The 12,529-nt window shown below is 38.1% G+C and overlaps 1 protein-coding gene across 2 annotated transcripts in view; it reads left to right on the top strand.

Annotated features, from left to right (window-relative positions):
- Positions 1 to 9,763, top strand: part of SLC22A4 (solute carrier family 22 (organic cation/zwitterion transporter), member 4) — a 67,828-nt gene extending 58,065 nt beyond the window's left edge. For both annotated transcript variants that reach the window (XM_006872924.1, XM_006872925.1), the window contains exons 8-10: positions 3,525 to 3,707; positions 7,984 to 8,119; positions 9,688 to 9,763. In XM_006872924.1, coding sequence (XP_006872986.1) covers positions 3,525 to 3,707; positions 7,984 to 8,119; positions 9,688 to 9,763 — 395 coding nt within the window. The remainder of the gene's footprint in view (positions 1 to 3,524; positions 3,708 to 7,983; positions 8,120 to 9,687) is intronic.
- Positions 9,764 to 12,529: the final 2,766 nt, after the last annotated feature.

The following is a 12,529-nucleotide window of genomic DNA, read 5'->3' as shown; positions in this document are numbered from 1 at the left end:
TTCTGTTTTTTGGACATATTTGGTAGTTATCTGTGGCCTTAATACTTAGATGGGTGTGTGTTTTGGTATTTTTTATGCTTTCTGATTGCCTCTGGGTAGATGTGATCAGGAGATGGGCTTCCCTTTTCACTCTTCTTCCTGAGAAATATCAAGATGCCACTTTTGGTCATTGTGATGTAACTCAGGATTTAATTTTCAACCTATTTCCTTTTTAGTCTGTCTGTCTCACTTCACAATCCCCGTTCAGGCCTTTTTCCTAGTGATAAACAGTTCAGGGCTGGCTATGGCCCTTTTGCACTGGCGTTTGTTTTTAAGTGGAAACTGTCACTTTAAATTTCAAGGAGATCTGTGTGCATGCGTAGTAGAACCCTGCAGGGGTGGGGGTGAGGGGTCCACTCACTCAGGCACCAGAATGGAGGTGCACAGACAGCAAGAGACCAATGAACAGATACAAAAGAAAAGAACATCCACACCTTTATCTCTGTGGTTCTGTCAGGCATCTGTGGTTGCTCTGATCCTTCCCCAGCTTGGTCTCACCCAAGATGGTGGCTCCGGGAGCAGCTGAGCATCTTGAATTAGAAAGCAATGGATTTCTTGCTTCTGCTACAAATTCCCTTAGCTGTAAGCCTTCCAACCTTCTAAATATTCCTTTATATGTGGTTCAGAGTTCTGACACCATCCCCTGAGCCTGCTTGGTCCAGTATTCTATGTTGTTGCTGATGGAGTTCCTCACTGCACATCTACCCGATCTGCCATCTTGTTTGTTCTCCCTGTTCCTTCTCTTTTGTGGTTATTTTAAATTTTTTCTTTAAGAATACATATAACAAAACACTTGCCATTTTAATCACTGAGAAAAATTGTATTGTGGTAAATACGGATATAATAAAACATTTGCCATTTCAACATTTTTTACATTCAGTGGCATTATATTTATCATGTTGTACAATCATCGCCGCTGTTTCCAAATATCATCATCACCCTTAATGATAACTCCAGGTCCCTGAAGCAAGGACTCCCTTTTACACCCTCCCTTTCCCATCTGGTGGTGGTTATGTGCTGTGGAGTCAATTCCGACTCATAGTGACCCTGCATAGGTTTCCGAGGCTGTAAATCTTTTGAGGAGCAGAAAGCCTCAGCTTCTTCCTGTAGTACAGTTGGTAGTTTCGAGCAACTGACCTTGTGGTTAGCAGCCTGAATCGTAACCACTACTCTACCCCTCTGTTAACCATTAATAAACATTTGTCTATTTTACATATTTCATAGAAGTGGGATCATATATGTACTTTTGTGACCGAAGTCTTTCACTCAACATGTATTCAAAGTTCATCTATATTGTAGCATATAACAGAAATTCCTGTCTCTTTTTTCCCTTCTTTATATGATGGTGGTGTGCTGTGGAGTTGGTTCTGACTCATAGCGATCCTCCATACGGTTTCTGAGGCTAAAATTCTTTACGGGAGTAGAAAGCCTCATCTTTCTCCTGCGGAACAGCTGGTAGTTTCAAACTGCTGACCTTGATGTTAACAACCGACTCATAACCACTACACTACCAGAACTCCTTCTTGTACACGTACACACACACACACACACACACACACACACAGTTGTTGTTAAGTGCCATTCAGTCGATTCCAACTCATAGCTACCCTGTATAAGGTTTCCAAGGAGTGGCTAGTGGGTTTGAACCACCAACATTTTATATATATAGTTGTTGTTGTTGTTAACTGCCGTCAAGTCGATTCCGACCCATAGCGACCCTGTATAGGGTTTCCGAGGAGCAGCTGGTGAGCTTGAATCACCAACTTTGCAGTTCAGACAGCTTTGCAGTCTGGTGCATTAACCCACAGTGCCACACTAGGACTCCATTTATATATATAAACATTTTGTTTATCCATTCATCGATTATAGATGCTTGGGTTTTTTCCACCTTTAGGTTTTTGTAAATAGTGCCATAATGAGCATTGGCATACATATATCTGAGTGTGTTTCTGCTTTCAGTTCTTTTAGGTATATATCTAGTAGTGGAATTGCTGGATCCTATGGCAATTCTGGGGAACATGATGGCTCCATACAATAAGCACTGGACTGTGAATCACAAGGTCCGCAGTTCGAGTCCACCAGCCACTCCCCAGGACAATGATGAGGCTTTCTGCTCATTAGAAGATTTAAAGCCTTAGAAACCCTAAACAGGGACACTATGAGTCAGAACTGATTCTGCAACATTTAACAACATGGCAATTCTATTTTTAACTTTTTGAGGAACCTCCAAACCGTCCCCAGCAACTGGATCATTTTACAGTCCCATCAACAATGGATGAAGATTCCATTTTCTTCACATCCTCACCAACATCTTTTGTTTTCCATTTTTGTTTTGTTTTGCTTTTTAATCATAGCCATCTTAGTGGGGGCAGAGTGATATCTCATTGTGGTCTTGATATGCATTTTCCCATTTACTAATATGTTGAACATCTTTTTATGTTTTGTTGTCTATTCGTATTCCTTCTTTGGTGAAACGTCTATTCAAGTCTTTTGCTTATTTTTTTTTTTTTTGAATTATGTGATAGTTTACATGGGAGAACATTAGTTTTACATTCATTTTATCGTATATCGTATCATTGCCATGGTTACAATCCCCTCCATGCATCATCAACCAACCAAAGGGTATATACTGCAAGCCTGCTTTTGCCTATTTTTATATGGGCTGTTTGCTTAGAACCATTTTTCATTGTATGCTTCAGTAACATTAATTACAGTCACCGTGGGTTGTGCAATCTTCACCACTATTCATTTCCAAATGTTTCCATCACCCTAAACAAAAGCTCAGTACCCCTGAAGCAATAACTTCCCATTTGCACTCCTCCCAGTCCCTGGTAACCACTAATCCACTTTAGTCTCTTTGCATTTGCCTACTCTAGATATTTCATGTAAGTGGAATTATACAGATTTGTCCTTTGGTGTCTGACTAATTTCACTTAGCGTATCTTCAAGGCTCATCTATATAGTAGCATATAACAAGGCTTCATTTCTCTTTATGGCAGAGTAATATTCCATTGTATGTATATACTACATTTTGTTTATCCATTTATCTATTGGTGGACACTTGAGTTGTTTCCATGATAGTATACAAGACTCTGTTTGAGCACCATTTTTATTCTTCTGGGTATTTACCGAGGAGTGGTATTGCTGGGTCATATGGGTCCTTCTCTTTGAAGATTAAACTTAACTACATTAAATGCTGACTACTTACTAAGAAACCATTGTACCAAATAAAGGAAAAATAGACAAAGGTCACTGAACACATAAATGATCTAGAATTAACAGTAGAGCAAAGTACAAAGCCACCTCTTGTTCTCCATCCTTATCCATGTCTAGTCATTTAAAGAGAAAGTGTTATTTGGGTAATATTCTTATATTAATAAAAAGACATTCTCAAACAAATAAAAAAAGACAAGAGAAACAACTGGGTTAAGAAAGTATCACTTCTAAAATACACTCTATTTACATTGCTTGTGTCTCTTTTCCAGATTACTTCGCCTTGTCCATTGGTCTGGTGATGTTGGGAAAATTCGGGGTCACCTCTGCTTTCTCCATGCTGTATGTCTTCACTGCAGAGCTTTACCCCACCATGGTCAGGAACATGGCTGTGGGGATCACATCGATGGCCTCCAGAGTGGGCAGCATCATTGCTCCCTACTTCGTTTACCTCGGTGAGATACATCTTACCAGTTGGTTCTTTCTTTAAATTCATTTGAAACATAAAAGTACCAGATATTTACTATGAAAAATTTAAACTGCACAGAAAGAAGTGGAAAAAGTACAAGACCATTTCTCACTTCTCTGTTCAGGTCTGATACTAGCTGCCCTTGCAGCACTTCATACTCTGACCCTAACTACCCGGAACTACATCAGGCCTCACAAATTCATGGACACAGACTTCCAGACTGCCAAGTAGGCCAAGACATAAAATGTTAGCTGCAAGCTTGGGTGTCCCTGTGACACCCACACTTCTGACTTGCTGCACCAAGTTCAGGGTTTCCTGCTACCCTTTCAGGCTGCCAGTGGCAAGGTCAGAGGTCCTTAGCCTCCCCACCTCACTTCTGACCTGTTGGCTCTCATTAGGGTTCAATAATTCACTGGAATGATTCTGGTCTCATCATGTGATGCAAGCTTCAGGCCTCTACCCCCAAGGTCAATCAGTACCACTAAGTGTTCATGAGGTGGGTCTTTCTGACCTGGTCAACCCCACCCAGGGTCATCTCATCACTTTACTTAACCTGCTAGTTAGGCATGAGGAATATCTGAAAGATAGCATGTGTACCAAGCAATGAAACTGTGCCTTGTCCAAACATTTGAGACACATTTTCGAGATAATTTTGCCATAATATCAGCTCAAAAATACAAGTCAAGCTTATAGTCTTTTACTTGTGGGATTACATGAAAATTACAACAGCACCTTCTTGCTTCCACTGATGAAAATTGGACTATGATATGCACAAAGTCATTGTTTTCACTTTCTACAACGACCCCTGGTGGGTTAGGCGTTGGGCTGCTAACCACAAGGTTAGAGAAAGATGAGGCTATCTGCTCCCATAAAATTGTACAGTCTTAGAAATCTTATTTGGTGTCACTATGTATCAGAACCAACTCAGTGGCAGTGGTTTCATTTTTTTAGGTGCCCCCCCACCTTCTATACTTAGCAGAGCAAGTTCATACAGTCTGCCTTGACCCAAGGAGACTCTCAGATATGAACGTATTTGTTTTAACTTGCTGAATGATCTCTCACAGCTGGTGATGGAAACTACAATGAATAATAGAATCTGCTCAGTGGGACTCCCCTTCAAGTGGTGCCCAGGGCACGTGCCATAGCTGCCAGACTTTAGCTATGCCTCTGATCTGGGGTCCTTATCGAATGCACTTAAATTAAAAGTTTTGTTTTTTAAAAAAATATTATGTCTCAGAAACATAGTATGGTCCCAAAGACCATACTCTTTGGGAAAAATCCATGTAAACCCTGCACCTGTCCTCTCCCCAGCTTCCCATATCACAGTGCCTAAAGGTAACCAGTAGTAACTGTTTGGTGAGTAGACCTTCAGACATTTTGTTTTGCATAAGTATGTGTATATATGCACACATAAAACACACAAACATTATATTACACATACTGTTGTGCCCCTGCCTTAAAAAAAAAAAAAAAGCTTAGCATTATATCAGAATTTTTTCCATATTGGTATTTACCATATAGCTCTTCTAACTATTTTTAAATAGCTCTGGTAGCATAGTGGTTACGAATCGTGCTGCAAACCGCAAGGTCAGCAGTTTGAAACTACCAGCTGTTCTGCGGGAGAAAGATGAGGCTTTCTGCTCCCGTAAAGATTTACAGCCTCGGAAACCCTGTATAGGGTCGCTATGAGTCCGAACCGACTCCATGGCACATAACAACAACATATAGTGTTTCAGTCATCAAACAGTCCATAGAAGAATTACATTATCTTTCAAGTCCATGTTCCCACAAACTTTCTGCAGCCTCCTTATATGTAGATACATGATTGATTTCATCAGTGTCAAATGGATGAACATTTGGGCCATTTTCAAGTTTTTGCTATTACAACATTACAATTAACATTCTTCTACTGTGTTTTTGTGCATGTATTTAGATATATCTTGATTTATGGCTAGATTAATAAAGTTAAATAGCTTTTTTTTGTAGATATTGTCAAATTAACCTCTAAATTGTACTACTTTATACCCCAACTATCAATATAGGAGAGTACCTACTTTCCTATATCCTCACTTACAATAGGGATTAACCAGCTTTTTAATCATTGATCATCTGTTATATGAAAAACAGATATCACCGTTGCTTTCCTTTCCAATTCTTTAATTGATTATAAAGGAGGCTGAGCATTTTTCAATTTATTGACTAGTGTACATATTTTCAGTCAGATGACTACTCGTGTCTTTTGTCCACTTTTTAATGGTTTGTTCATCTTTTTCTCTTTGATTTGTGAGGGCTCATTACATTTGAAGGAAATTAGCCCTATAAATATGCATATTTTAGAGTCCCTGGGTGATGTGATCAGTTAAGCACTCAACTACTAACTGAAAGGATGGCAGTTCAAGCCCACCTGGAGGCACCTATCTATCACAGCCTTGAAAACCCAAAGAGTTTGTTTTACTCTGCACATACGGGGTTACTATGAATCAGAATTGATTCAATGGCAACTAATAACAGTAACAAATACATGTTACCAATACCTTTTCTAGTTTATCATTTGCATTCTAACTTTATGCTATTTTTTGAAAGGCTTTTTTTTATTTAGTTGAATATATTAATCTGGAGCAACAGATTGCTTATTAATTACATACAGAACTCGCCACCACATACAGAAGAGAGGTTTCCGTGGGATATGCAGGGTAGGATCTGGCATTCCAAGCCTAGTTCTCATTAAACATTCTGTTGTAAAGAGATGTAGACTCACCTCCTTATCCTTCCTAGTTCCCCAAGATCATGTGCATGCACATACACACACATAGCCCCAACGACATATTGTTGTTGTTAAGTGCCGTGGAGTTGGTTCCAACCCATAGCGACCCTGTACAGGGTTTCCGAGGCTGTAAATCTTTACGGGAGCAGAAAGCCTCATCTTTCTTCCGTGGAACGGCCAGTAGTTTCGAACTGCTGACTTTGCGGTTCGCAGCCCTATCTGTAACCACTAAGCTACCAGAGCTCCTTCCAAAGACATATATTAATTCTCAAAAAAGTTACATTTTAAATCCTTACAGAAAAAGAGATACAGTTTTCTAACTTGAACCTACTCTACCCAACTGACCTGGACCACACCTTTGATTGCTGTTATTGTAAAGTGCGGTCAAGTCAGTTCCGACCCAGAGCAACCCTGTATATAGGTTTCCAAGGAGCAGCTGGTGAGCTTGAACCACCGACCTTGCAGTCTAGTGCACTGACCACAATGCCACCCAGGATTCCTGTGTACTATCATACCTGTGATAGAACATTATTATACAGAATGGTGTCACTTCCCCTTTGTTTTCCCCTATGCTTTCAAACCAGCCTCAGATAGTCCATAGTAGACTACAATGAAAGAAAGCCAAGGCAGAGCTTTCTCTCCCCCATGATACTTAATCCTGTTAGCTATACAGAGGTCTCAGAGAAAAAAAAATCAATGTTTTTCTTTATGTTTTGGGTCAGATCAAATTCTTGGGTACATTGCTTCTCTGTAATCTCTGTATGCAGAAAAGAAGGAAGATGAGGTCTATCATTCTTCTAAGTAATCCAAATAAAAAAGAGCAATAGGTGATTTTCCTTAGTATATACAAAACCAGGGCATATCAATGTTCTTTTTATATTACTATTATTAGATAGAAATCTTAATTTTAAAAATAAAACAAATGAATCCAAGCAGTGATTTCATGGAATATGTGCCCAACATATATTGATTTAAATTAATGTGAAAATGTTACTTGCTTTAACATTTTCTTTTAGGGTTTCATGGCTCTGTGGACCTAGTCTTTCTGGTTTGGGCAAAAACAAAAGTCCCACCAGCATTTTTATGACCAGAATCTATCCTTGCAACATCTTGGTCAACCTCTTTCCCCCTGATGTCTTCTCATCCCCCATCGTCAATTACCTCCACCTTATGAGGGGAACTTTGATAGACAAAGACTTCCATCAAAGGAACATCTGTCACACATGATTAAGTATTAGTTTAGAAAGTACTAGCTGACAGGAAGGCACTTAAAATAATACACAATCAGGTAGGTAAATGATTATAGAAGTGTAGAGTCAATGGCATCTGCCAAAGAACAACTGATATTTTGCTTACATTTTGCCTTCTGAAAATGTTCAGATTCAAAAATTTTCTCAAATACTATTTGACACGTTTATAGAATGACTCTAAATACCCAGAGAATCTTTATTTTGTGTTTCATGCTCTAATTGATGCTCTTACATCCTGTGCTTTATAGGGGCTTATAATAGAATTCTACCTTACATCCTCATGGGTAGTCTGACTGTCCTGATTGGAATCCTGACTCTTTTCTTCCCTGAAAGTTTTGGGACATCTCTACCAGAGACCTTTGAACAGATGAAAAAAGTGAAAGGGTAAGTAGAACTTGAAAAAAAACAAAATTTCTCAGAAAGAATAAATACACAATAATAGCAAAGTAGGTTCTGAAAAAGAAGAGTAATACGTAGAGACTAGCTTTATCAGATTATACAGCATATTATAAAGCAATGATAATTAAAATAGTGTAGTAATGTTACTGAAATAGAAATGAAAGGAACAGAACAGAGTTCAGAATTAAACTCAAGAAATGAGTATTTGGTAGATTGATAAAAGTGGCAATTCAAAATCAATGAAAGAAAAGACAGATTGTTCAATAAAAGATACTAGTACATTTAGCTATTCATTTTCTTGGGTTGGTGGGGGCAGTTTGATCTACTTCAAAATACATTCTAGAAAGATTTTAAAAATAGGCCTAAAAATTCATAAATGTACCAGAAAAAAACAAGTATTTCTATGATTTTACAGAAGAGAAGATCATTCTGGGCATAATAGAAAAAGCAAAGAAAATTAAAGGAATAGACTGATATAGCTATCTAATTGTTGTTGTTGTTAAGTGCCATGGAGTTGGTTCCGACCCATAGCGACCCTGTACAGGGTTTCCAAGGCTGTAAATCTTTACGGGAGCAGAAAGCCTCATCTTTCTCCTGTGGCGCGGCTGGTAGTTTCGAACTGCTGACCTTAAGGTTTGCAGCCCGATTCATAACTACTACGCTACCAGAGCTCCTTACATCTATCATTTAAAAAATTGTTGGTATGGCAAAAAGGAAATCACAAATAAAGACAAAAGTCAACAAGGTGGGGGAAAATATTTGCAATACACAACATAAATTTAAGGCTAATATACAAAAAGTTCTCTACAATCCATGAGAAAAAGACAAACAACTAAGAAGAAACACTGCCATGGAACAGGCACTTTATAGAAGAATAAATAGAAGTGGCCAGTATACACATGAAAAAAATTACCCAACTAATGAAAAAAAATTCCACATTAAACCATTTTGTTCCTTTTTTTTTTTTTTTTCTGCCTATGCCAGTGCTGAACACTGAAAAGATTAATGGTATGGTAGAAGATCACATTCTAGAGTGAAACTGCCAGCCTTCAATCCCCAAATCTACCGTGTAAAGGTGGACAAATTATTTAATTTTATGTAAGCCTCAGTATTCCATTCTGTTACATGGGAATGTCTCATAAGACTATTGTGAGTTTATATGAAGTGTTTTTAGTGCCTGGCCATGATAAATATGAATCTATATGTGGATAGATTCTGATCCCTGACAATTCTGTTTCTGAATTTGGAGGCCATTTTTGGTATGCTGTTTTCTTTTTAATATATGACTAATTCAATATCAACTTTAATTTGGCAAGAATTTCATGCTTATCTTTCTATGAAAGAGTTTAAATTCTGGGTTTTATTTATATTTACTCTAAAAAATGGCCTCCAAATTCAGAAACATCAAGTACTTGTATTAGTTCTAGACTAATGAGGTTCTTGTTAGAATTAAAGTAATTACTTGTCCATTGACTGGAATGTTCAGTGTCAAATGGGCATTTTGAGAAGAATCTTGAATATTTCATTTTCCTTAGCAGCTGTTTTATTTTCAGGTTCAGATCCAGGAAAAACACAAGAGAGCCAATGGAAACAGAAGAACATCCCAAGGTTTTAATAACTGCATTCTGATAAACTTTCTACCCCATCTGGTGAACTGGAAAAGAGAGCCATGCCTAAGACTATGAGGAATGAAAGCCTTTCCTGCTGAAATGGATCAATGATAATGAATAGCACTGAAAAGGACCCTACTGATAAGACATGCTTGTCACATAGCAAACTCTAGATCATGCTTCCAGATAATCCCCTTGCATTTAAAAACAAACTATTTCCAAAGAATGGAAACCATTTCCTTACTAATTAACTTGATGGAATAGGTTTCTAAGACTTTTTTTTTTAATGTTTGTCAAGGACTGGTAACAGCCATATAAAGATTAACATTCATTTCCAGATATATAAATAATATTTAAATAATTTTATTGTACTAACACAACTATTAGGTGACAATAATGTGTGTGTGTGTGTGTGTATAAGTGATGCACCATATTCAAAAGTACAGTAGTTTTTTTAAAGGGAACTTTGACATACAATAAAACTCAAATGATCATATGCAATAGACCTACACAGATATTTTTATACACTCCTTAGAGAGAAATTGATGGCAGGTAGTCATATAATTTTACAGGTGAAATGCAGCCAGAGGTCAAGTAGCCTGGCTCATGTAGCCCATTTGCCTTCAAGAAAGGAGCCAAGGCTACAATTTCAGCAGCTACAGCTGAAATTCATTCATAGCCTATTGAATTTGGAATACTGCTGTTTCATAAGACTGGCTTTAAAAGATTTTCCTGATAAACAGAGAATCAGCAAAGCTGCACCAACCAGTTGGATTGGTACAGAGATGGTTTGGATGCCCCACAGCCAAGAGAGGCCAGCACCTCTTGTCAAAGCCAATAATCCGGAAAGTTTATTAAAATACAGTTCTTTCCATGAATTTGCCTTCCTAAGTACAGTATTCATTTATCTTCTCTAGCCAGGTGTATCTCACATCAGCAATGGTGGAACCTCAGTTCCACAAATGAGCAATATAAAAGATAAAGCCACTGATGGGAAAACAGGTTACCAGAAACTCACAATATCCATGTCAGTTGCCCTTCTCACCATGTGTCAGGCATGCTGAGATGATCACAAGCAGGAAATTCTTCCTGGAGACTTGGAGCAGCATGCTGTCACTGTAAGTGACTTTGCTGAGACAAACACCACTATCACAGCTACTGACCCTTTTACAGGTTCCCAGTAGCATAGGGCACTGGCAGAAATAGGTAGGCACTACTTTTTCTATGTTGCTTGGTGGCATCATCTCATTAAAAATAATTATCTTCAAAAGCAAATTTTCATTATCAAAGTATTTTTTAAAAGGAAACTTTCATGTGACATCTTGATGAACGATTCTAATTATTCCAAAACCCTTATCTTGAATTTTTCTGGTTAACACAGAATTTTTTTCTTTGCATTGTCCTTTATTTAACACCTATTTTATATCCACTTTGTGATTGTGATCTTAAACCCATCAGAATATCTTTGAATAGTTTCTATTTTCTCATTGGAGATGCAGATGCAGCCTCAGTGCTCCTTTCCTGCATCGGGCTTGTCTGGATTACCTGTCCCTCCACCTCACCTGGCACCAGGCTGCCTGTCCCTCTGTGAGCAGTGACCATTCACTGTGCTCCGCGGTACTTACCACCCTCGCTTTGGTGGGGACTTGTCTGCTTGTTCCCCTGGAGAAAAGCCTCTTAAAGGTCAGGGGTCTCCTCTTGCTTATCTCTTTATCCCTCACACTCTTCTCCAACCCCTTCTAGGGCTGCCATAGTGCTTTCTTTGTGTAGCAGACATTGGATAAATGTTTATTCCCATTAAAATACTTAGTGACTCTAGCTTGGTGAAAATGTTATGTTTGATACTTAAAAAATTGAATTTATAAATATCTACTAAATACTCTTAAACCTTTTTCTAAATATAGAAAATAAGCATTTGTTTTTGTTGTTGTTTTTGCCATTTGTTCAGGTGCTTTATAAATTTGCAATAGAAAAGATGACTTTTAAAAACCTGTTTAGAAAGTAATGAGTATATAAATGATTCCATCTTTGGTAGATCAAAGACCAAGTAGCTCAATACATGCCAAAAGCTTTGTGATTAAACTGAACATGTATTCCTGATTATTTTTTAATGCTCTTAAAATTAGGTTTAAAAAGGACATTTCCTGAACTTGCTTATAAACATTGCCCTCAGACCAACAGCCAACCTTACACTGTACATTAGAGTGAAATGCTAAAAGCATTCCCATTAATAGAAATATTTTACCACTTTCAAAAAATTTGGGAGGGATGCTTTAATAAATACCATCTGTAGGGTATACATTAACTTTACGCAAAGAATTTGGTCTTTGCCCTCGAGGAACTTGAGACATAATTTCTTTAAAAACCTTGGGATTTAAGTGTCTTTGATAAGAACTACAGACCACACCTAACTAACAAGTTAGGTGAGGTGGTGCACGACTCTAGAGTAGGGGCTGATCAGGTCAGAAAGACTTACTTCATGATCACCTGACCTCAGGAAAGAGGAACTGGTGTTTGCATTACATAACAAACCCAAACCAAACCACTGCAGTTGAGTCTATTCCAATCCGTGTGTTACAGACCTCTGTGTTACAGAATAGAACTGCTCCATAGGGTTTTCTTGGCTATAATTATTAAGAACTTTCACCAGCACTATCTTCTGTGGTATGGCTGAGTGGATTTGGATTGCCAGTCTTTAGGTTATGTTGTTGTTGTTGTTAGGAGCCATTAAGTCAGTTCTGACTGATGGTGACCCCGTATAGGTTTTCCAAGGTTGGTTTGAACC

The sequence above is a fragment of the Chrysochloris asiatica genome, unplaced genomic scaffold (assembly GCF_000296735.1).
Source record: "Chrysochloris asiatica unplaced genomic scaffold, ChrAsi1.0 scaffold00215, whole genome shotgun sequence".
Lineage (NCBI taxonomy): Eukaryota > Metazoa > Chordata > Mammalia > Afrosoricida > Chrysochloridae > Chrysochloris > Chrysochloris asiatica.
The sequence above is the reverse complement of the archived record's forward strand: the minus strand, read 5'-3'. Positions and strand labels throughout refer to the sequence as shown.